This window comes from Mirounga angustirostris, unplaced genomic scaffold (genome assembly GCF_029215605.1).
Source record: "Mirounga angustirostris isolate CCGP_5_RB_7025 unplaced genomic scaffold, mMirAng1.0.hap1 SCAF_3, whole genome shotgun sequence".
Taxonomy (NCBI): Eukaryota; Metazoa; Chordata; class Mammalia; order Carnivora; family Phocidae; genus Mirounga; species Mirounga angustirostris.
Window position 1 is genome coordinate 37,680,680 of NW_026991711.1, and position 24,497 is coordinate 37,705,176.

The 24,497-nt window shown below is 34.8% G+C and overlaps 1 protein-coding gene across 1 annotated transcript; it reads right to left on the reverse strand.

Annotated features, from left to right (window-relative positions):
• Positions 1–16,960: 16,960 nt before the first annotated feature.
• Positions 16,961–17,752, reverse strand: LOC123838628 (nascent polypeptide-associated complex subunit alpha-like). Its single transcript, XM_064586013.1, is given in 1 exon segment — positions 16,961–17,752. A coding segment is annotated over 1 exon segment (591 nt). The 5' UTR covers positions 17,715–17,752; the 3' UTR covers positions 16,961–17,123.
• Between the last annotated feature and the right edge of the window lie 6,745 nt (positions 17,753–24,497).

Consider the following 24,497-nt stretch of genomic DNA (forward strand, 5'->3'; position numbering starts at 1 on the left):
TTTCAGTTTCTCTTGTTTATTTTGGTGTTTATAAGCAATTTAGAGAACTTTTTTTTTATTGATTAATCAAGTGACAGATTTACTCTGACCATGTAAGTGCTGCCGGAGAATAAAGAATATGTTTTAAAAGAAATGGGAAGCATAGCATGTGATGCCTCTTCCATTCTATCCTGTCCCTGAAGCAGCCCTGTTCTTAAACAAGTGGATTTATATAGGACTCCAGGAGGGTGAGTTTCCAATTCTTCTCATTCCATGTTTCCCCATGCAGCAGTATTGACTAATTATGAGGACAAGTATGACCATATGGATATATAAAAATGTGTTTTCAGCCATACTGGAGGCCGATGTCAGTGGAGAAGATCTGTGGATCCCAAATGTCTCCAAAACTTTTGCCTGAACTTACAAATGTGCACAAAATAGATCCTCCCTTTTTTGTTTCCTCTTTTACTCCTACCACATATTGACACATTTTCATCTGGGATAGTGAAGGTTTAAATTCTATCACCAGACCCCCACTAGCTACAAAATTTGACTTGTTAAAACCACAGGTAAGGGCGCCTGGGTGGCTCAGTTGGTTAAGCGACTGCCTTCGGCTCAGGTCATGATCCTGGAGTCCCGGGATCGAGTCCCGCATCGGGCTCCCTGCTCAGCAGGGAGTCTGCTTCTCCCTCTCCCGCTACCCCCTCTTCTGCTCTTTCTCTCTCTCAAATAAATAAATAAAATCTTAAAAAAAAAAAAAAAAACCCACAGGTAAAATAACCCCGGTAGTGGAGGAAGCATGCTCAAAAACAAAGAGGCTTGAGGAATCTTCAAATAATTAGAAACATTGAAGCATCATTCCAGATAAGCCCACCTTTCCCAAATAGCTGATATTATGTAATATATGATCCAAAGTCAAAACATTAGTCAAATAGTTGTAATGGCATGCCCTTAAAAAGCATCTCATTTAATAAAGGATATTGAACCATGTGATATCCATGTGATAAATGTCAGTCCCAACTTGCACCAAATTCTTTCTTCTTGCCTAAGATATTAAAACCATGACCCCATCACTTCAATTCTGAAAAAAAAATTCTTGTCTTTACATTTATTAGTCTACAGGAGATTTATCCTTCTTGAACAATAGAATCATACTGCCTCAGACACAGAAATATATACTCTCCTGCAAGCCACAGGACAATCAATAGAAAACTCCACTGAGTGTTTCACTGGCTCTTTGCCAGTCTCTTAGAGGAAAAAAATTGTTAGTGATATGCAGTATGATATAAATTTCCTCTCTTAAGGAATATGAGAAGCTCTCCTTCAACCAACATTGACAAAAGACTCAGACATCTCACAATCTAACTTTATAATATGCTCTCTCCTGGGACATCAAGAGACTTTATCATACAAACATTTGAGAACAGGTAATTAGTGGTAAATAAAAAATCAAACTAGAAATATACTGAGTGCTAAAAGGAACAATGGAACTTAAAAATGACAAAACAGGAGAATTTTTCATACAAAATAACTCCAAGATAGAGACACTAGGTAATACAAGTTAGAAAATGTAAAGATTTAGCAGAAACCATATATGTTCCACTTTGTTGCCAAGATACATACAAAGAGTAATTTATTGTTTTCAAAAGTTCTGCAACAACACACATCGACAAATGAGGCAAATTAAGCAAGAATATTCTGTGCATTCTGGCTGGTAGTCATTTGTCTTCTTTAGTCTGGGGAATGGGATGGACAGACACATACTAGCAGTGAAAAAACATAATGCCATCTTGCCACTTGCCCTTGAATTTTTAAAAATCCTAAACCATTAAAGTGAAAATACATGTCCCATTTTATTTAATAAAGCAGATACTAGATATGTTCCATCTTTATCACTCAGTGATCATTTGAGAAATGATGCTCATTTAGCTTGATTTTTAAAAAACTTATTTTTTATGTAAGCTTATTAAAGGGCCTGATATTTTCTATATTCTGAAATAAACATAGCTTGTTATTAAAAATTATCTCCTACAAAGTACTTTATTTTTAAGATATAATGTACTGCATAGCCTTCTAGGTGTTTATGTTGAAACTAATAAAAGCCAAGAGAAAGGAAAAAGAAGGGAAGAAAAGGAGGAAAGAAGGAAGGAGGGAAAGAAAGGAGGAAGGGAGGAAGGAAGGGAGGAAGGAAGGAAGGAAGGAAGGAAGGAGAAAGGAAGGAAGGATGGATCTTTGAGGTGTTTAGGAGGTAGGTTTTCCCATATTTCCCATACAGCTAGAAACACTTATATAGTTCATTATTTGCAACTTGATCTGTTTTATGACATACCACAAGATGCCAAGACACAGTACAATCCATTTCAACGTGTATAATTTACATATCACCTGGAGTCTTTCAGAAAAACTCACTCTAATAATACTGGCTAAAACTGTGGTAGGTCATGGACTCCGCAACATTTCTCAGATTTCCTAAGAGACTTAATTCCTCAAAGCCATCTTTTTGACCACAGTCCATTGGATGACAGAGACTTGAAATGATGAGACATGAGAGGATCAATCATTATAATGGCATAGATGGCATTTATATATGTTCACAACGTGTCTGGTCCTTTACAGTCATGCCTTTATTAACTTATTTCAGAAACTCTATGAGAAAACTGCTGTCTTCATTTAACATGGGAGGAGCTTGGAGTTTTGACAAGTTAGAAGTTTAACAAAACCAGAATTTTCAACCATATTTTCTGAGTCTCTATCCCAGAGTCTAAAATACTGGGTTGTGATACTTATTTCAACAAAGATAAGACAAAAAAGTGCTATGCTGATGTTGAAAGAACAATGGCAGCTAGCTTTTCTGATATGTTAGCAACAACTTTATAGACCAGGAAGTACACGTTTACTCTGGACCTTGGAAGGTAAATAGTTACAGTGAAGAGAGGGGTCACATTTTATTATTCTCAACATTTCTAACACCTACTATAATGCAGCCACGTTAGGCCTTAAAAATAATAAGTTGCTCGCACTTACTTAGTACTTACTATATACTAGGAAAATTTATAACTGTTTTACATGATTGATTCATTAACTCTGTAAGATAAATATTATCATTAACCCTGCTATACAGATGAAGAAATTGAATAATAGAGGTTAAGTAATTTTGAAAAAGGCACATAGCTAATGATTTATAGAGACAATCTACTCCAGATTCTCATGTGTAACTATGGATTTAAGAGAAAAAATTAACCATGTGCAGAGTACCCTGCATCTGGAAGATGTAGTATTAAGTGTATTGGAAATTACAAAGAGTTTAAAAAGCCCAGTGTAACTGCAAAAATACAGGAAGAATATGTGAATTACAAAGAAACTTTTTTTTATCCAAGTATTGTGTAAGTTATAGTAGTAATTTGTATGCCTTAGTGGATATTGGAATACCATAATGTCTGTATACATACATACAAAAATAAATGTTATTAATAGTCATCACATAAATTATGGGTGATAGAAATCATTAGGTCTCTTACAAAGGAAGTATTTTGAGGAGCTGTTAAATTACTTGTAATATGCAATAGCATGAATAGGGTGTGTGTGTGTGTGTTATTACATCCTGCAAGAATATGAAAGGAAGAGAAAACAAGCAGATGGTGATCAAAGTGAAAAAAGAGCTAAGTTAATTTCTCTTCCTGTCTCTCTATGAGGGTTAATTGGATATTTCTTCCAAGGGAACAAGCATAGAACTCAATTATGTCAGAGGCCATAGAACCAAGTTTGACTTTGCAGTTGATGAAATGGAACATACAACTGTGTTTGAAGCAACCTGAAGGCAGGGGTCATATCATTTGTTCACTAATGTGTTCCTAAAATCTGACACAGTGCTTAGCACTCAGATAAACACAAAAATTAATGCAGTCAAGAACTAAAAATGTTTGAGATTCAGAAATATGTTTTCAGCTGCTGTACTCTAGAATAATTAAGTTGGAAAACAGGTGAATCTGTGTCATTCTCTAGTCAGAATAACTGACCAAAACAATCACAAGATTCAGTTCTGTTAGTATAGTCATCTGCTTCTGAGCTTTCTTCTGACATAATGCTATACACAGACATACACGGGTATAACATTTATATGTAATTAAATTATTTTAAAATGTGAATTCTTAAAAATACATATAATTTTAGTAGAAACATTTTATACAGAATAAAACATAATATAAATAAAGGTAATTGTAGTAAAATAATTCAGAGGGAATGATGTGTAAATTAGCTTGGTTAAGTTATTGTATGAATAACATATCAAAAATTAAAGTTCAAACAGGAAAGGAGAAGTAATCATCGATAGAGAAATGTAAAAAGTAATAGGTTGATATTCAGTTTTTTCAATTTCTGATGTGTTATTCAGTATGACTTTTCCATCTTTGTTTCCTTTCTAGTCATTACACATTCAAGAATAAAATATCTATTTTTACTCCTTTCTCACCCCAAATAATTGGTGAAAATTTTGAAAAAAAAATACTATCTAATTCCCACAGTTGATAATCCTTACAGATTTCTTTTGCCTCTGCTTATGTCATGCTTCTTCCTGAGGCTGAATTGTGTAAAGAGGGATCAATTACATAGAAAAGCTGGAATGACAGTCTTAAGTCTTCTGTGGCTTGATTATATCTAATGTTTCTTAGTTAAGTCAGTGAGACACTCCCTCCAGGCATGGATCATTGTATCATCAGCATCATTGGAAGAGAGAGAAAGACAAGAGGGAGAGACAGGAGAAGGAGCAATGATACTTGCACTTACTGTATAATTTGGTATTTCTACAAATGGTGGACACCTGATAACTTTAAAATATGTCACACATGTTTGTTTCTGCTTGACAGCATTGCTTAGAAAGAAAACATACATGAAGAGATATTCAGTATATAAACAATGTTGAAATCATGCTCCCTTTTTGAGGGTACTAACTGAAAGATAAAGAACAATTATACGTATAGTGATGTAACCAAATATATATATATATATATAAATCTTCCAGAGGTTTTTAAGAAATTTCTCTATGTTCTAAAATAAGAGATAAATAATAAATAATTTACATCTTAGATTTTCCTGTTGTTTCTATCATTCAAATAGTGTTTAATTTGGCTTTATTTAAGTCTACATGTTTTAAGTATTTTTTAAAAACATTTTATATTGTGTCATATGAAGTCATTTAAAGTCATATAAAGTCATTTTCAGCACTAAACCATTGTATTATTGACATTTTCTAAAAGTAAAATAAGTGAAGCATAAGCAAAAGCACAGAAATTATCATACACAGACGTTAAAATAAATGACTGACTTGATTATCAAGGGCAAAATGAAAAAAAGAAAAGAAAACTAAAATCAGGAGACCTGTTGGTTTCTGTTTCTTTGCATCATAAGAAGCTTTTCGCAAAGTACCTAGCTTTCTGAACCTGCCAAAAACCTTATTGAGAAAATGGGAAACTACAGCTAGCAGCTTATGTCAGTCAGCATGAAAATAGAAAGAAAAATTCCAGCTGTTGTATATATTATATTTGTAACAAGATAATTTATTGTGGCTTATTCTTTACCACAGCAGTCACCTAATTCAGACAATGGCTAATGGATGTCAGAATTCTGGTAAGAGATTCAAAGACTCAAGTAACATGAAAATTGAATTCTGTTAGTTTATTAGACTGAAATGATAAAAAATATTTTAAAAGGCTTATGAATGATTGAGGTTATCCAAACAGTGTCAGCCTATTAATGCTGCAAGTATTCTATAACAAAAAGCTTTGGATCTATAATACTGTATTTGATACCACCTGGGATCTAAAATTTGTAGAAAGAATTACATCTAAAAATTCCAAATGCAATTGACTTCAGTGATTGAACCTAAAATGAACTTGAAATCTTAGGTAACTGGATAATTTGTTCCACTTCCTTTCCTCTGGTACTCTAAAAAAATGCAATATTTTAAAATATGTTAGTCTTTAAAGCTCAATTTAAAAACTGTTTTCCCACAACTAAAATAACAGTCTAGAGGATTCAAATGTGAAGTTCAGCCATTTGAGTATAACAGAAACAGTCATTTTTTTGTGTACCTCTGTGTTGAAATAAAGTAAAAATAATTGACCTGTGAAGCCCAATTCAATTCAGCAAGATAGACATACCTATAAAATACAGATTTGATATACAAAATTAATGCATGTTAACTATGAAAAAAATGTTAATGTTAACAGAATAGTTTGGTTAGTCTACCAACAAGTGCTTCCCTATGCTCTTTTAGGATAATTTTGTTGGTTTAAAAATAATAAACATACAGAAAAATTTGTTGAAGGCAGCTATCATATTAAAATAATTTTATTAGTAAAACTTTATTCCTATTTGTATCTAATTAATCCTGGCATGTGAGGGACGTATGAATATTCTCTTCCAGTCATGGAGCACTTACCAAAGGCTTAAGAAGTATTAACAAGTCCGATCTTTTGTAAGATTTTTTTTTTGATTCAGGATAATGATTTTATTACAGTTGGATATATGCCCTGAAATGGAATTGCTAGATCATATAGTAGTTCTATCTTTAATTTTTTGAGGAACCTCCATAATGGCTGTAGCACTACATTCTCCAACAGTACAAAAACTCTATATTCTCCACATCCTTGCCAGCATTTATTATCTCTTGTCTTTTTTTTTTTTTTAGGATTTTATTTATTTATTTGAGAGAGAGAGAGAAAGAGAGATTGAGTGGACAAGCGGGGTGAGGGGAGGTCAGAGGGAGAGAGAGAAGCAGTGTGAAGCCCAAAGCAGGAACCTGGGATCACAGACACTTAACTGACTGAGCCACCCAGGCGCCCCATCTCTTGTCTTTTTGATGATAGTCATATTAACAGGTTGAGATAATATCTCATTGTCATTTTGATTTGTAATTCCCTAATTATTGTTGATGTTGAGCATCTTGTCATGTAACTGTTGGCTACTTGAATATCTTTTGTGGAAAAAATGTCTATTCAGTGCCTTTTCTTATTTTTAAATTTGATTATTTGTATTTTTGCTATTGAGTTGTGTGAGTTTCTAAGTATATTTTGGATATTAACCACATATCCAATGTGTAGTTTGCAAATGTTACTTCTATTCCAGGGGTTACCTTTTTATTTTATTTATTTTATTTTTTTTTCTTTTCCTGTGCAGAAGGCTTTTAGTTTGGTGTAGTCCCACCTGTTTTTTTTTTTTTTCCTTTCACGATTTTATTTCAATTCAAGTTAGTTAACATAGAATGTATTATTAGTTTCAGGGATAGAATTTAGTGATCATAACTTGCATATAACACCCAGTACTCATTTCCAAAAATGCCCTCCTTAATGCCCATCACCCATTTACTCCATCCCCCTACCCACCTCCCTCCAACAACACTCAGTTTGTTCCCTATAGTTAAGTCTCTTATGGTTTGCCTCCCTCTCTGTTTTTATCTTATTTAATTTTTTCCTTCCATTTCCCTATGTTCATCTGTTTTGTTTCTTAAATTGCATATATGAGTGAAATCATATGGTATTTGTTTTTCTCTGATTGACTTATTTCAGTTAGCATAATATACTCTAGCCCCGTCCACGTCATAATAAATGGCAAGATTTCATTATTTTTGATGGCTGAGTAATATTCCCTTGTGTATATATACCACCTCTTCTTTATCCATTCATCAGTGATGCACATTTAGGCTCATTCTATAGTTTGGCTATTGTTGATACTGCTGCTATAAACATTGGGGTGAGGTGCCCTTTCAAATCAGTATTTTTGTATTTTTTGGATAAATACCTAGTTGTGCAACTGCCGGGTCATAGGATCGTTCTGTTTTAACTTTTTGGGTAACCTCCATACTATTTTCCAGAGCAGCTGCACCGGTTTGTATTCCCATCAACAATGTAAGAGGGTTCCCCTTTATCTATGTCCTCACCAACATCCGTTGTTTCCTGAGTTGTTAATTCTAGTCACTCATACTGGCTTGAGGTGATATCTCATTGTTTTGTTTTGTATTTCCCTGATGATGAATGATCAGCATTTTTTCATGTGTATGTTAGCCATAGAATTCTCATAGCTGAGAATTCTTTGGAGAAATGTCTGTTCATGTCTTCTGCCTATTTCTTAACTGGATTTTTAAATTTGGGGTGTTCAGTTTGATAAGTTCTTTATAAATCTTGGATATTAGTCCTCTATCTGACATGTCATTTGCAAATATCTTCTCCCATTCCATTGACTGCTTAGTTTTGTTGATTGTTTCCTTCATTATGCAGAAGCTTTTTATCTTGATGAAGTCCCAATAGTTCATTTTTGCTTTAGTTTCCCTTGCCTCTGGTGACTTGTCTAGTAAGAAGCTGATATGGCCAAGTTCAAAGAGATTGCTGCCTATGTTCTCCTCTAGGATTTTGATGGTTTCCTATCTCATATTTAGGTCTTTGATCCACTTTGAATTTATTTTTGTGTATGGTGTAAGAAATGGTCCAGCTTCATTCTTCTGCATGTTGCTGTCAGTTTTCTCAACACCATTTGTTGAAGAGACTGTCTTTTCTCCATTGGATATACTTCCCTGCTTTGTTGATTAGTTTGAAGATTAGTTGACCATATAGTTGTAGGTCCATTTCTGGGTTCTCTATTGTGTTCCATTGACCTATGTGTCCGTTTTTGTGCCAGTACCATGCTGTGTTGATGACTAAGCTTTGTAATACAGCTTGAGTCCAGAATTATGATGCCTCCAGCTTTGATATTCTTTTTCAACATTGCTTTGGCTATTCAGGGTCTTTTGTGGTTCCATACAGATTTTGGGTTTGTTCTAGCTCTGTGAAAAATGCTGGTGATATTTTGATAGGTATTGCATTGGATATGTAGATTGCTTTGGGTAGCATAGACATTTTAACAATAGTTGTTCTTCAAATCTATGAGCATAGAATTTTTTTTTCATTTCTTTGTGTCTTCTTCAGTTTCTTTCATAAGTGTTCTAGAGTTTTTGAAGTACAGATCTTTTACCTCTTTGCTTAAATTTATTTCTAGGTGTCTTATGGTTTTTGGTGCAATTGTAAATGGGATCGATTCCTTGATTTCTCTTTCTACTGCTTCATTACTGGTGTATGGAAATGCAGCACACTTATGTATGTTGATTTTATATACTGTGGCTTTGTTGAATTTGTGTATCAGTTCTGACAAATTTTTTGGTGGCGTCTTTTAGGTTTTCTACATACAGTATCATGTCGTCTGTGAATAGTGAAAGTTTGACTTCTTTCTTGTTGCTTTGGAGGCCTTTTATTTCTTTTTGTTGTCCAATTGCTGAGGTAGGACTTCCAGTACTATGTTGAACAACAGGGATGAGTGTAGACATCCCTGTCATGTTCCTGACCTTAGGGGAAAAGTTCTTAGTTTTTCCCCACTGAGACTGATATTCACTGTGGGTTTTTCATATACAGATTTTATGATATTATGGTACATTCCTTCTATCCCTACTTTCTTGAGAGGTTTTATCAATAAAGGATGCCATATTTTGTCAAATGCTTTTTCTGCATCTATTGAGAGGATCACATGGTTCTTAGGCTTTCTTTTATTAATGTGGTGTACCACATTGATTGATTTGCAGATATTGAGCCACCCCTGCAGCACAGGAATAAATCCCACTTGATTGTAGTGAATAATTCTTTGAACATACTGTCAGACTCAATTAGCTAGTATCTTGCTGAGAATTTTTTCATCCATGTTCATCTGGGATATTGGTCTGTAATTCTCCTTTTTAGTGAGGTCTTTGTCTGATTTTGAAATCAAAGTAATCCTGTCCTCATAGAATGAGTTTGGAAATTTTATTTACATTTCTATTGTTTTGGAACAATTTGAGAAGAATAGGTATTAACTCTTCTTTAAATGTTTGGTAGAGTTGCCCTGGAAGCCATCTGGCCATGGACCTTGTTTGCTGGGAGATTTTTGATTACTGATTCAATTTCTTTGCTGGTTATAGGTCTGTTCAGATTTTCTATTTCTTCTTGATTCAGTTTTGGTAGTTTATATGTTTCTAGGAATTTATCCATTTCTTTCAGATTGCCTAATTTGTTTGCATATAATTTTTCATAATATTCTCTTATAATTATTTGTATATCTTTATTATTTCCCTTCTCCTGATGGATTTAGGCTTTATTTGCTGTGTTTTTCCATCTCCTTTAGGTGTAAGGTTAGGTTGTGTATTTGAAACTCCCCTTGCTTCTTGATGAAGTCCTGTATTGCTATATATTTCCCTCTTGGGACTGCCTTTGAGGTATCCCAAAGGTTTTAGACTGTCATGTTTTCATTTATATTTGCTTCTGTGTATTTTTTTTATTTCTCTTTTAATTTCCTGGTTAAACCATTCATTCTTTAGTAGGATGTTCTTTAACCTCCATGTATTTGTGTTCTTTCTAAATTTTTTATTGCACTTGACTTCAAGTTTCATAGCCTTGTGGTCTGAAAATATGCATGATGTGATCTCAATCTTTTTGTAGCAGTTGAGGCCTGATTTGTGACCCAGTATGTGATCTATTCTGGAGAATTTTCCATGTGTATTCAAAGAGTTTGTGATCTGCTAGTTTAGTATGAAATGTTCTGAATATATCTATTAAGTCCATCTGGTGTAGTGTGTTAATCAAAGCCCTTGTTTCCTTGTTGATCTGCTGTTTAGATGTTCTGTCCATTGCTGGAAGTGGGGTGTTTAAGTTCCCTACTATTATTGTATTATTATCAATGAGTTTCTTTATGTTTGTTGTTAATTGATTTATATATTTGGGTACTCCCAAGTTGGGGGCATAAATATTTACAATTGTTAGGTCTTCTTGTTGGATAGATCCCTTTATCATGATATAATGCCCTTCTTCATCTCTTGTTAGAGTTTTTGGTTTAAAATCTAGTTTGTCTCATCGGGCTCCCTGCTCTGTGGGGAGCCTGCTTCTCCCTCTCCCACTCCCCCTGCTTGTGTTCCCTCTCTCGCTGTGTCTCTCTCTGTCAAATAAATAAATAAAATCTTTAAAAAAAATAAAAATAAAAAAATAAAATAAAATCTAGTTTGTCTGATATATGTATGGCTATTACAACTTTTTTTGACGTCCATTAGGACGATGAATCGTTCTTCATCCCCTCACTTTCCATTTGTTGGTCTATAATGAGTCTCTTTTAGGCAGCATATAGATAGGGCTTGTTTTTTTGTTTTTTGTTTTTTGTTTTTAATCCGTCTGATACTTTATGCCTTTTGATTGGAGCTTTCAGGTCATTTACAGAGGAATTATTGATAGATATGAATTTAATGTCATTGTAGTACCTGTAAAGTCACTACTCCTATAAATTGTCTCTGTTCCTTTCTAGTCTTTGTTGCTTTTGGTCTCTCTTTCCTGCTCAGAGGGAAAACCTACCCTTGTAGGTTAAGGACCTTTTGTTCCTGGTTGCTTTCATAATTCTCTTTATCTTAATATTTTGCAAGTTTCACTATGATATATTATGGTGTTGACCTATTTTTGTTGATTTTGAGGGGAGTTCTCTGTGCCTCTTGGACTTGAATGCCGGTTTCCTTCCCCAGATTAGGCAAGTTCTCAGCTATAATTTGTTCAAATAAACCTTCTACCCCTCTTTCCCACTCTTCTTCTTCTGGGACTCCTATGATATGGATATTATTTCACTTTATGGAGTTACTGAGTTCCCTAAGTCTACCTTCATGATCTAAGTTCTTTTTCCCTCTTCTTTTCAGCTTTATTATTTTCCATAGTTTAAGCTTCTATATCAATCACCAATCACCAATTCATTCCTTTCCCAACAAATATACAATCAAAAACTATAAGCCTGATTCCAAAGAAAAAAAAGGAAAAAAAGAAAAAAGAAGCCTGATCAGAGAAAACGAGAGAGAGAGAGAGAAATGAAAAAAAGCAACAACAACAACACTAACAAACAAAAAACTATAAGCCTGATTCCAAAAAAAGAAAAAAAAAAAAAAAACATAATGCATAGACCTATTTCCATGGTCAACTGCAGGCAATACTTTCAAACATTCTATGATCAAGGCTTGGTGCATGCAGGGTACTGCCAATGCTGTTTTTCTGGAGGAGAGGCTTGCTACTGCACTGACTCCAAGTCAGACCTGCCTTAGTATATACGCACTTGCCAGGCAAAGGGAGATAGGGTTTGGTGTAAGGGGCTTCTGCCTCCACTGGGTGCCTCTCTTTGCTCTCTGCAGTACCACCATGTTGGTGGTGAGGGAGAAAATGGCGCCACCCCATTCTTGTCCTCAGACAGGGGATCTCACAGCCCCACTGTTCAGGAAACCCTCACAGAATAGTGAGGGCCATCAGCATGCCTTGCGCTACAGATCTCCTACATTTTGTCTTTAGCATGGGCTGGCATTCAAAACTCCAAATTTTAAAGGACCCTGCACTATGGGGAAATGCTCCCTCCTTTAGAGTGGAGCTTCCCCGCCAGCTGTGTCTGGTGTCCTTTGTCCCAGAAAAACAGTCCCACGCTTGCACGGTGCCTGAACTCTATGGTGTAGTACAGCAAAAAGCAGCCATCAGGTTATCCACCCTTTGCACATGCTTCTGTCCCCTGCAGGGTCTTTTGTCCTTGGAGAGGCAATTGACCATCTTCCAAATGTACTCCTGGAAGGGGAACGTTCTCTCTCAGTGCTATCCAGGAGATCCCTACACCACTTTGTGTGCTCCTGTGTCAACACCCTCCTCCCCAGGAGCACTCACACAGCTCCTCTCTTTCAAAAATCGCATACTTCCACAACCTCAGAGTTTGAGCTCTACATGCTCTTTGCAAAAAGCTTGCAACATTCAGTACCCCTTTCTCCCCAGTCCATGGTCCAGAGGTGTTTTTTTTTTTTTTTTTTCCCTCTTGTGTGAGCCTGACAGTGCACTTTCTCAACCCCTATCTCTTTCTCTTTTTCTCCCTTTTTTCTCTGTAAAGAAAGGGCTCCCTCCCCTAATGGCACCACAGTTTTTTCTCTCCCCCAATTCACTTCCATGCACCTCCCCCCTGCCATGCTGCTTCCTTCCAACCATGGAGATCCTTTTTCCAGTCCTCAGATCAATTTCCTGGATGTTCCAAGTGATCTAACCTCAATACAGCTGTGTTCAGGGACAAGGAATGCCCAGGGTCCCCATACTTCTCTGCCATCTTAACTCCTCCTGTAAGACGTTTTTTAGTAGCATATTCTTCTATATGCAGGAATACCCTGAAGATAAGACAAAATTAGAATTGTTCATACAAGTTCTGGCTTTGTCAGAATATTGTGTAAGAGCTAATTAGCCAAACATTTGTTTGTCTTAAATATTATTAGAACTTGGATTTGAAGTACTGTGATTGGAACTAGATCCTAAGATTATATGTTTATGTGTAGAAGAGAGAGATCGGGTCTTCTGATTGCAACAGCACAGGAAACAGACTTCATAAACCACAAACATGAGCTGAGTATGCCCCTTTAGAAAGGCAGTTATATGAAGTAATATATTGAAATGGGACTCAGTAAATATTTGTTGGGTGAATGAATAAATAAAACCTAAAAAGCTCTTGACTAATTAAATTTATTCCTATGTTAACATTTTATAAACAAGCATGTAAATCAATTACTCCATAATTCTTATGTGATAAGCTCCATGAAGAAGGTACTGTAGGATTATCTACACTACATATATAGTGGCTTCATTAAAAAAAATTACAAATAAGCACTATAATGTTGAAAGTGGAGTCACAAATACTCCTCCTCCTATATCCTATAAAGTCCAATAGAGGCATTTCTGCTACAACTCAATGTACAACAAAATCACTGAAAAATTTTGTGTTCTGCATATTTACAGTCTAAAAATATCAGAGCTAATGCCTAAAATGATTTTGGAGTAGTTCACTCAAAAACTATGTGATTATATAACCATAACATTAAAAAAAAACAATAATTATCCTAAAAGAAATACTAGCATAGTTAAAACATGTTAACTTTCTAGTGGATACAAAAATATTAGGTAAACATAAAATTTACACATTTAAAAAGTTAAGTGGCTATCATGAAGAATATAGGTTGCTAAGTTGTGGAAACCAAGGCAAAATACTCAAAAGAGGAGACAGATCTTCAGAATAAACATTCTAAAGTCCAAGGAGGCCAAACAGAGCTTCCAGGAGAACATGGCATGAATGCCCTTTGTGTATGTGGTATGGTCTTCATTTCTTCATTGCTACTTGATGATGTCAAATATTAATGAATGGGGACAAACAGTATGTGAACCAAAATGATATTTGCATTACCTTAACTTTGTCCTTGTTCACCATTTATATACAAGCTAATCAGCATTATGGAAACACTCATTGTAGCAGTACATAATCTACTTTTCCTTAAAGTATATTAATGTGTATTTTCTGATTTTCTCTCTGATAGAGACTAGCGCATTTTTAGACATTAAATGGAGGCAATTTTGTTTCACCAAAGAACAAAACATGAATTTTATTTTGTTGATGTTATACCAATTTTATTTATTTACTCACTTACTTACTTGTAAGATATTTATTTGAGAAAGATTAAGAGAAAGAGAGAGAGCACGAGTGGGAAGGGGCAGAGGGAGAGGGAGAAGCAGACTCCATGCTGAGTGTGGCGCCTGATGTGGAGCTTGATCCCAGGATCTTGAGGTCATGACCTGAGCCAAAGTCAGATGCTTAACTGACTGAGCCACCCAGGTGCCCCAATACTATATTAATTTCAATATTCAAATAAAACCAAACTTTTTTTTAATATGTGCAGCCTTAGAAAAGACCTCCAGAAGCCTGAACTGAAAGGAATGAAAATTTTAATTTTTAATGTTATGCTTAAGCTACAATATGTTATTTTTCTATTAAAAAATCATTAGCAAATAAAATTAATAATATTTTTAGGATAATTACTTGTTTTTTAAGGACATTTCATATTTATCTGACAAGACACTAGAATAAAGAATGATCTAAGCATAGGCTTCAATGACAGATACATGGTTAACCCTAAATAGAAATGTTTCTTAGAAAAAAATTGACTTTTTTTATTTTATAATATCAGGGTTTTTTTTTAAACTTCTTTATCGGTAGCATAGAAACACTTCTGATTTCCATTACATAGTCATTTTTTCTGGGTATTATATTTGCCAGTCCCCCCAGATTTCTACCTCACTATCTTTCATTCTCAATTTATAAATTCATTGCTGTAACCACTAAATGTGCATGTGATGAGTAGGTATAGCACCATGTTTTCAGTTAAGTTTGAATGGTAGAAGAAAAACAAACAAAAAGGAAATGCTTTTCTCAGTTTTAAAATAATGAGCATAAATTCTTAATTGACCTAAATTGTTAAATAGCCCCCAGCTGGGCCTATTCTCATTTTAAACAAATTTTTGCCATATGCATTTTATATAAAATTATTTTCATTTACTGTGGAAAATCTATTATGTAATATTTATTTATAATTATTAATAATCTTAGTGGTGCTTAGTAATAAATGCTCCATACATAAATTCATCACATGATTTAACAAATATATGGGTAGGAAAATTGGATTTACCTGGTAGCTATACAGTAAGTTTTTTCATATACTTTTTTCATGCTACAACAGTGCTTTAGTGCTTTTCTTCCATTATTTTCCCACCCCAGCTTTACCAGTGTTTTATTTTAGTTGGTAAACATTTATAAATGTAGCAGAGCTAAATAGTTTTCCAAAGACATGAGTATGTTCATATGCATCCTCTTTAATATATTCAGAATACTTTTTACATGTCTACTTACATATCAGAAAGTAGCACCAGCAGTTGATTTTTTTTCTAGATTGGGAATTTGTCCTAAAAGACTAAATATGTAAACAGTAGTCATGGTACAATTTGTAATTCTCTTCATCAAGAACAATATATGGATTAGGGTTGGATAAAGGCATTGAGAACAATTCAAGCTATAAGATCAGAGAAGATAGGGAAAATAACCAATTTTATGCTTTCTCAAATTAAATAAGTCAGTTTCAAGGAATTTTGGTGCAGTGGGCTTAGTTCAATTTCTTTGAAAGAGACAAGTTTTATTGATTAGGCATCATAGTCAGGGGCAAAGCCAAAAAAAGTGCCAATTGATTTTGTAAGAAATACTATGGAGAGTGAGTCACAACTTCAGCTGAAGGTTAGTCAATATAGATGAAACAAATGTTTGGAGGTACAAAGTCTCTTATGTGAAGACAGAGGAGGAACTAAAACTTTGTGTTATGAAAGTCTCTCAGATTATCTTACTCTGTTTGTTTCTTAAGTATTTAAAGTATAAACAAATACATTAAATATATTTTTCTCAAATTTCTTCCTGTGAAATGTGTTAACTCCTATACCACAAGGTAGTTTGACCAAACGTATAAATGAATTGTATTAGTGAGTAGCAAATGACAGGGGATCATTTTATAGCTTAAATTCATGAACATAGACTTTAGATTCCAATATTCTGGTTTCAAACTTGGGCTTTACATTATATGACTGTTTAAATTTGGATCAGGTACTTCATCTCCCTGATACTCAGTTTTCTTATTATAACCACAAGTAATAGCAACAACAACAACAAAATGGTACTAATTACCATGTATGTTTTGAGAATAAAATAACTTGGTAATAACAGTAATACTTCCATAATGCTGAATATTTTCCAGAAACTGATTTGTGTATATTGTATGTGTATGCTTGTACATGTCTGTTTAGTTTTCATAACAACCCTACAGGTAGATACTGTTATTTTCTCCAATGTGCACATATTGAAATTAATAAGTGGAACTGTCCCAGTCTCAAACAACCAGTATTTAGAGAAACAGGAAGTGAACATATAAGGCTTGCTCCAGAGTCTGTCAAATTTCCCACCAGAAAACCAATTTTATTAAGGAATTTGCCTATGCCAGAAAAATTTTAAGTACTTAAATACTGGTTCAAAAGATCAGGATAAGAAAGAAGAATTCTGGGAACATGGTAATTTTTTTTTTTTTTCCAACAAGAAGCCATAATTTTATTAATGATAGAAACAGTACAAATTTCAAACCAAGCTGCAGTGATTCTTTTGAAGCACCAAAAAAAGTCCTCGTTTTCAGATGGTTACATTGTTAATTCCATAATAGCATTTACAACATCATTACTGTTTTTCTTCAAGGCTCAGACTGCCTTTGCTCTTGACACATTTGCTTGTGACATGACCAATTCTATGTCCTTAACCTCTACACCGGTTTCATCAACCTCTTCCTCTTCACTCTCCTCTTGTACAGTTGGAGTCTGTGTGTTTTCTTGAATGTTTGAGACAGCTTCACCTTGAACTTTGAATTTCTCAGCAGCTGCTAGTTGTGCTTGCTGAGATAAATCCTCAATCTTGGCTTCCCCAAAAACTATGTAGGTATCTGAAGCTTGGCTCTTGTAGACATCTGGTTTTGTGATGACAAAGAGGATATTCTTAGATTTCCAGATAGTGACTCTTGTAACCCCTGTAACCTGTCGAAGACCCAGTTTGGACATAGCCTTCTGTGCCTTCTTTTCACTCTGGCTCTGTTTTGCCTTACTGACTGGTTCTTCATTGATTTCAGCGGCTGCTGCCAGCTGGGCCTATTGTGTGGTTTCCTGTGTGGAATCTTGTTCCTCAAGCTCTGGTACTGAGTCATCACTGTCAGATTCTGTTCCAGACCCTGTCTCAGCCTGGGGCTGTGGCAACTCCTGCTCTGTAGCAGGGACGGTTTCTGTGGCTTCACCAGGCATTTTGTGAGGGGAACGCGGAACCAAGATGGCGGCAGAAAGAGAGCTGGAACATGGTAATCTGAATCGTGTTTCTCTCTCCCTCCACTTCCTCCTTCAATCCATTTTTCTTTCCTGATTCAGGGGACTCCAGGGATCCTTAGGCAGACTCATGCATGGGAAAACTTGGGTTCTGAGGGATTTTATGCCTATTTAATGGTGTACTCAGTGTGCTGATCCAAGAATTAAAAGATGGACTAGATTCTAAAATTTATTTGGGACCACGGGAATAATAGTTGGGAAGAAAAACTATTTGCACACGACAGATTTCTAGATACTTTTTGCTGCTAGTTTTATGTAATATTTATTGAACATTTTGACAAATATTTATTTTTGTAAGCCTAAAAGTGATTCTTTGAAAGTTTAAAGAAACTTGACCAAAAGACAGTACAAAAACACTGGCACTTGAATGTTGAATGTTACCATATGCGTGAAATTATATATTTCGGGGTAGTGTGAGCTTTTAATGTTAAGTCCTATTAAACTCTTAAGTCAAATTAAGCAGACCCAGCATTGGCAGTGTAGCCATAACTTTCTGATGTTAGTAAAAACAAAATTGGCGACTTGAAATTAAATCATGCCAAGGTTTTGATACACTTGTCTTAAGATATTAATGACACACTTCAAAAGCACTGATAAGAAGTGTCCAGATTCTCAGATGTTTGTTGCGTGAGTTTTGTTTAGTTGTGTGTATTTTTTTTTTCAGTGAATGTCTGTCACATTGCAATCCTCAAACATGTGGTTATCTTTGTTGTATTGGCATATTCAGTGACTTGTACATTCAGCGGTAGCGTTTGAGCAAGTTTTATCAGTAAGCAATATTTTCAGTTAATAAGGTTTCAAAAATCATGTAAGAATGGATTTAAACTTGCTGAATGTAAAGATTGAACTTCAAGTCACTGTAGCTTTAGTAATTGCTTACTGTATAGTTTAGATGCTAGCACTGCATGTGCTGTGCATATTCTGATTTTATTAAAATAAAAAGTTGAACTGCAAAAAAAAAAATGTGGTTATTATAACCACAAGTAATAGCAACAACAACAACAAAATGGTACTAATTACCATGTATGTTTTGAGAATAAAATAACTTGGTAATAATAGTAATACTTCCATAATGCTGAATATTTTCCAGAAACTGATTTGTGTATATTGTATGTGTATGCTTGTACATGTCTGTTTAACCTCAGAGATCTGTACCTTCCCAGATGATATCACTGTTGTTATTGTTGTTGTTGTTACTATTATTATTACTTTATTTCAAGGGTTTTTTTGTGTGTGTTAGTCCCAGTTTTATTTTACTGAGTTTGTATTTATTCTAATCATGAGAGGCTGGAGTTACTTAGGTCATTTGTAATTTTCCTTAGTTGACTCATTGGAGCTCACTCAGGTCTGATGGATGGCATTGGTAAAACAGATGGTCAAAGGCAAGCCGTTTCTATATCTGTCTTATTTCCTACACACACGTGCACATGTGCACACACACACGCACACACGTGCACACGCACACACACACATTTGACTTGAAATAATAGAGTAACTGAATAAATGGAATATGAGTGCCAAATGAGATATCTTGACGTGGAAGGCAAATAGTATATGGGAAATTCTAATACTATAATTTTTTTTAAATCAAAGCTAAGAAGTACTTAGTGTAAGACACATTATTATTTTGTGTAATTAATCCTAAGAAAGAATAACTTTCCATTTAAACTGTGACATGTCATCAGTTGTAAAATTCATTCCAATTTCAAAGAGGTTAAAATGCAAAAAAAAAGTCTAAGAGCAGATAACATGTGGTAATGTGTTAGCATTATCTTTTTTAATTGAACGCAAAGTAACAGGTTTTATGGGTAAGAATGAAGAAAGGAGGACAATTTATTTTTATTTTTTATAATAATATAAAGAATAATAATATAAAACAAGATTAAATAAGCATAAATAAGTTTAATCACACATAAATATATGTTAAAAAGTATAATTTGAAGTAAGTATAGATAAACTAGATTTTATAATTTAAAGTCATAAACTGAGTGATTACAATAAACTAAAACTGAACAAATTCATACTATCTTCCTTTTACAAAGAAAACATGTGAAAGACATGATCCAAAAATTTGATCTTACTGGAGAAGAGTTAAGATGGCAGAGTAGTAGGAGGACCCTATGCTTGCCTCATCCCTCCAACACAGCTTGATAAATATCAAATCATTCTAAACATCCAGGAAATTGATGTGAGGACTGAGAGAACAAACAGCACAACTAGAGGGAGAAAAGAGGCCACATCCTGGAAGGTAGGAGATGCGGAGAAGTGATTTGAGGGAGAAAAAAGAACCACCTGTGCTGCACAGAGGAGGGAGCCCTGATCAGGGAGAGAGGAGAGAGGAGAGACAGAGAGTGAACAGAGTGCAGGGCATTGCACAATAAAAACACTTCCCCAAAATCAATGACAGGAAAAATGAAATGGGCTGATTATTGCAAGTTTTTTAGCAGACTTCAAAGACTGAACATTTAGAAGTTCACACTATCACAGGGAGGAGCCTGGTGGGTGCAGAGGTACTCCGGTGGAGAAGGAGAGAAGAGGGCTGGGGGCAGTGTCATCTGAGAATCACCTGGGTCACACTGGGAGAGACAGTTCCCCTTCTTGGAGTGCACTTGGGAGAGGTGGCACTGCCTCTTTGGAGACAAAAGAGCCAGTGGACACCATTGAGCTACCCCATTCATTAGCATAAGAGCAGAGGCAGCTGCTGAGGGCAGCTAACTTGGACGAGGGCTTTTTGCTGTGCTTTAACATAAACTCCAAGCCCCTGTACCATAGTGCTCCTGCCCTTCTGGGACAAACCAACACAAGCCACAGTGCAGTGAAACCCTTCCCCAGAAGATCTGTGTGATTCATCACTTACATATAACACCCAGTGCTCATCATAACAAGTGCCCTCCTTAGTACTCATCACCCATTTAGCCCACCCACCTTCCTCCATCAACCCTCAGTTTGTTCGCTATCATTAAGAGTCTCTTACAGTTTGCTTCCTGCTTTTTTTCTTCCCTCCCCATATGTTCATTTGTTTTGTTTCTTAAATTCCACATGAGTGAAATCATATGGTATTTATCTTTCTCTGACTTATTTGACTTAGCATAATACACTCCAACTCCATCCATGTCATTGCAAATGACAAGATTTCATTTTTTTTTTATAGCTGAATATATTCCCCCAAGTATATATACCACCTCATATTTATCTATTCATCAGTTGATGGACATTTGAGCTTTTTCTGTAGTTTGGCTATTATTGATAATGCTGCTATAAATCCCAGGGTGCAGGTATCTCTTCAAATCTGCATTTTTATATCCTTCAGGTAAAACCCTAGTAGTGCAATTGCTAGGTCATAGGGTAGTTCTATTTTTAACTTTTTGAGGAACCTCCATCCTATGTTCTAGAGCAGCTGCACCAGTTTACATTCCCACCAGCAATTCAAGTGGGTTGCCCTTTCTCTACATGCTTACCAATGTATGTTTCCTGTGTTAATTTTAGCCATTCTGACAGGTCTGAGGTAGCATCTCATCATGGTTTTGATTTGTATTTCCCTGATGATGAATGATGTTGAGCATTTTTCATGTGTCTGGTAGCTATCTGGATATCTTCTTTGGAAATATGTCTGTTCATGTCTTCTGCACATGTCTTAACTGGATTATTTGTTTTTGGGTGTTGAGTTTGATAAGTTCTTTATAGATTTTGGGTACTAACCCTTAATCAGATATGTCATTTGCAAAAATCTTCTCTCATCCCATACATTGCCTTTTAGTTTTGTTGATTGTTTCCTTCGCTGTGCAGAAGGTTTTAATCTTGATGAAGTCCCTATAGTTCATTTTTACTTTTGTTTCCCTTGCTTCTGGCAACGTGTCTAGTAGGAAGTTGCTATGGCCAAATTCAAAGAGGTTGTTCCCTGTCTTCTCCTCTTCAATTTTGAGGGTTTCCAGTCTCACATTTAGGTCTTTCATCCATTTTGAGTTTATTTTTGTTAATGGTGTAAGGAAGTGGTCCAGTTTCATTCTTCTGCATGTAACTGTCCAGGTTCCCCAATACCATTTGTTGAAAAGGTTGTCTTTTTTCCACTGGATATTCTTTCCTGCTTTGTCAAAGATCAGTTGACCATATAGTTATGTGTCCATTTCTGGGTTTTCTATTCTGTTCCATTGATCTACGTGTCTGTTTTTGTGCCAGCACCATACTGTCTTGAGGACTACAGCTTTGTAATAGAGCTTGAAGTCAGGAATCGTGATGTGTCCAGCTTTGCTTTTCTTTTTCAAGGTTGCTTTGGCTATTCAGGGCTTTTTGTGGTTCCATACAAATGTTAGGATTGTTTGTTCCAGCTCTGTGAAAGATGCTGGTGGTATTTTGACAGGAATTGCATTAAATGTGTGGATTCCTTTGGTTAGTATAGATTATTTTTTTAAAGATTTTATGTATTTATTCATGAGAGACAGAGAGAGAGAGAGAGAGAGAGAGAGAGAGAGAGAAGCAGGCTCCCAAGGAGCAGGGAGCCCGATGTGGGACTCGATCCCAGGACCCTGGGATCATGACCCGAGCCGAAGGCAGACGCTTAACCATCTGAGCCACCCAGGCTCCCTGGTTAGTATAGATATTTTAACAGTGTTTTTTTCTTCCAATCCATAAGTATGGATTTTTTCCCATTTCTTTGTATCCTCTTCAGTTTCTTTCATATGTGTTCCATAGTTTTCAGAGGACAGATCTTTCGCCTCTTTGGTTAGGTTTATTCCTAGGTATTTTATGGTTTTAGGTGCAATTGTAAATGGGATCACTTCCTTGATTCCTTTCTCTGGTGCTTCATTATTGGTGTATAGAAATGCAACAGATTTCTGTACATTGATTTTATATCCTGCAACTTTGCTGAATTCATGTATTAGGTCTTGCAATTTTTTGGTGGAGTCTTTTGGGTTTTCTACGTAGAGTATCATGTCATCTACAAAAAAGCATCAAATTGGCAAGGTAGTTGTTTTTTATTTCCTTTACCAATTGGTGTGTAGCTTCTCAATTCGTCCTTATTTGAAAGGTCTAGATTGGTTACTGTTTCCTGTTTGGATCATATTCATTATTAGTATTATTGCTATTATGCTAGAATTAATAAATAATCAATGTGCCACATAATGGCTATAGTTAATGATACCATATTGTATGTTTGAATGTTGCTAAGAGAATAGATCTTAAAAGTTCTCATCACACACATACACACACAATGTTGTAACTATATATGGTGACATTGAGGTGACCATTTTGCAATATACAAATATCAAATCATTATGTTGTGTACCTAAAACTAACATAATGTTATATGTCCATTATATCTCAATTTTAAAAATAAGTAAAATAAAAAATATATAATAATGATTGATACAAGAAAACTAGGTAAATGGATACCCAATAATTTTCACATTTCTGAATACCAGAATACATACAAATAGCCAGAGGAAAGATTATAGCTCTAAGTCCTAGATGGTCAAGCAGTTCTCTATGCAATGCAATCACATTTATCTCTTTTGTGTTCTCAAAGGCAATGTAGGAAATTATGGAACAACTGAAAGTGAGTATTGCAAAAACTAGTAAATTCAGGAATTCATCTGATCAGCTATTTTCTATTTCTCTTTAAGCTGAATTTGCAAATATGTAATATATTGTACTTTTTTAATTTAAACATAAAGCACTAGGTACAAAGAAATTCTAAAAATTAAGAATTAAAAATACAGTAATCTTGGTAAAACTGCATCCTTGTGTGTTGAACTTTCATAAAAAGTTTTATTTCCTAAATGATAAAAAATTGTTCTTAAAATGGTAATAAAAAGTATATTTCCCAATTAATCTTTCAATAAGGCTTGCAAACAATTATTCCCTAAAATAATATCATCAAATTATTGATGTTAAAAAACATTAAAGTTATCCATCAGCAGTCTTTATTTCATATAGATTTAGTGTTTTTGAAGACTGTTCTTTCTAAAACTGTGTTTCTAATCAACAAGTCCATCAAGTCAATTATTTTTGGTTACATATACTTTTGGTTAAACTGATCGGTCATGATTCATTTTTTTAGTGATTCATTTTTATTTTAATACAATTTTCTTTATATTTTATGTAATACTTATCTATCATCCCATTACTGTCATCACTGAAAACAGCCTATTGCAATATTAGACCATTTCACTAAGTTTTTCTTATATTTTCCCAGGCACTTCTTCACATGGAAATAGACCAGGTGAATATGATTATTACCATTTTAAGATGCATCTTCAGAGAAGCTAAGATTAGCACCCACGTCTTTGAACTCTGTTTCTTTCTTTAGCCACCTTAGAAGATACTGTCAAGTTATACAGCAACATATTTCAAGTTTTGGTGTATATATAATTATATTGCAAACACTTGAATTCGAGTATATGTTTTCTACTTTTCTTTAGTTTTCCTTTTGACAGCTGATGTCAATTAATGGAAATAGAACTGGCCAAGTAATATTGATATGCCCGCAGGTCACTATTCTACTTATGTCACAGATGTGTTTCAAACAGTGATTTGATTGGAACCCAGAATGCTTTTTAAAAATATAAGTAATATTATCACTGATACTTTGGTTTACTTAAGTCATTAAATATGTCAGAGATAGAACATGAAAATGTTAATTTTTTTTGCCTAATTAGATTTCTTTTTTCAATGATTTCTGTATCTTTGTACTAATCCAACGTAAAA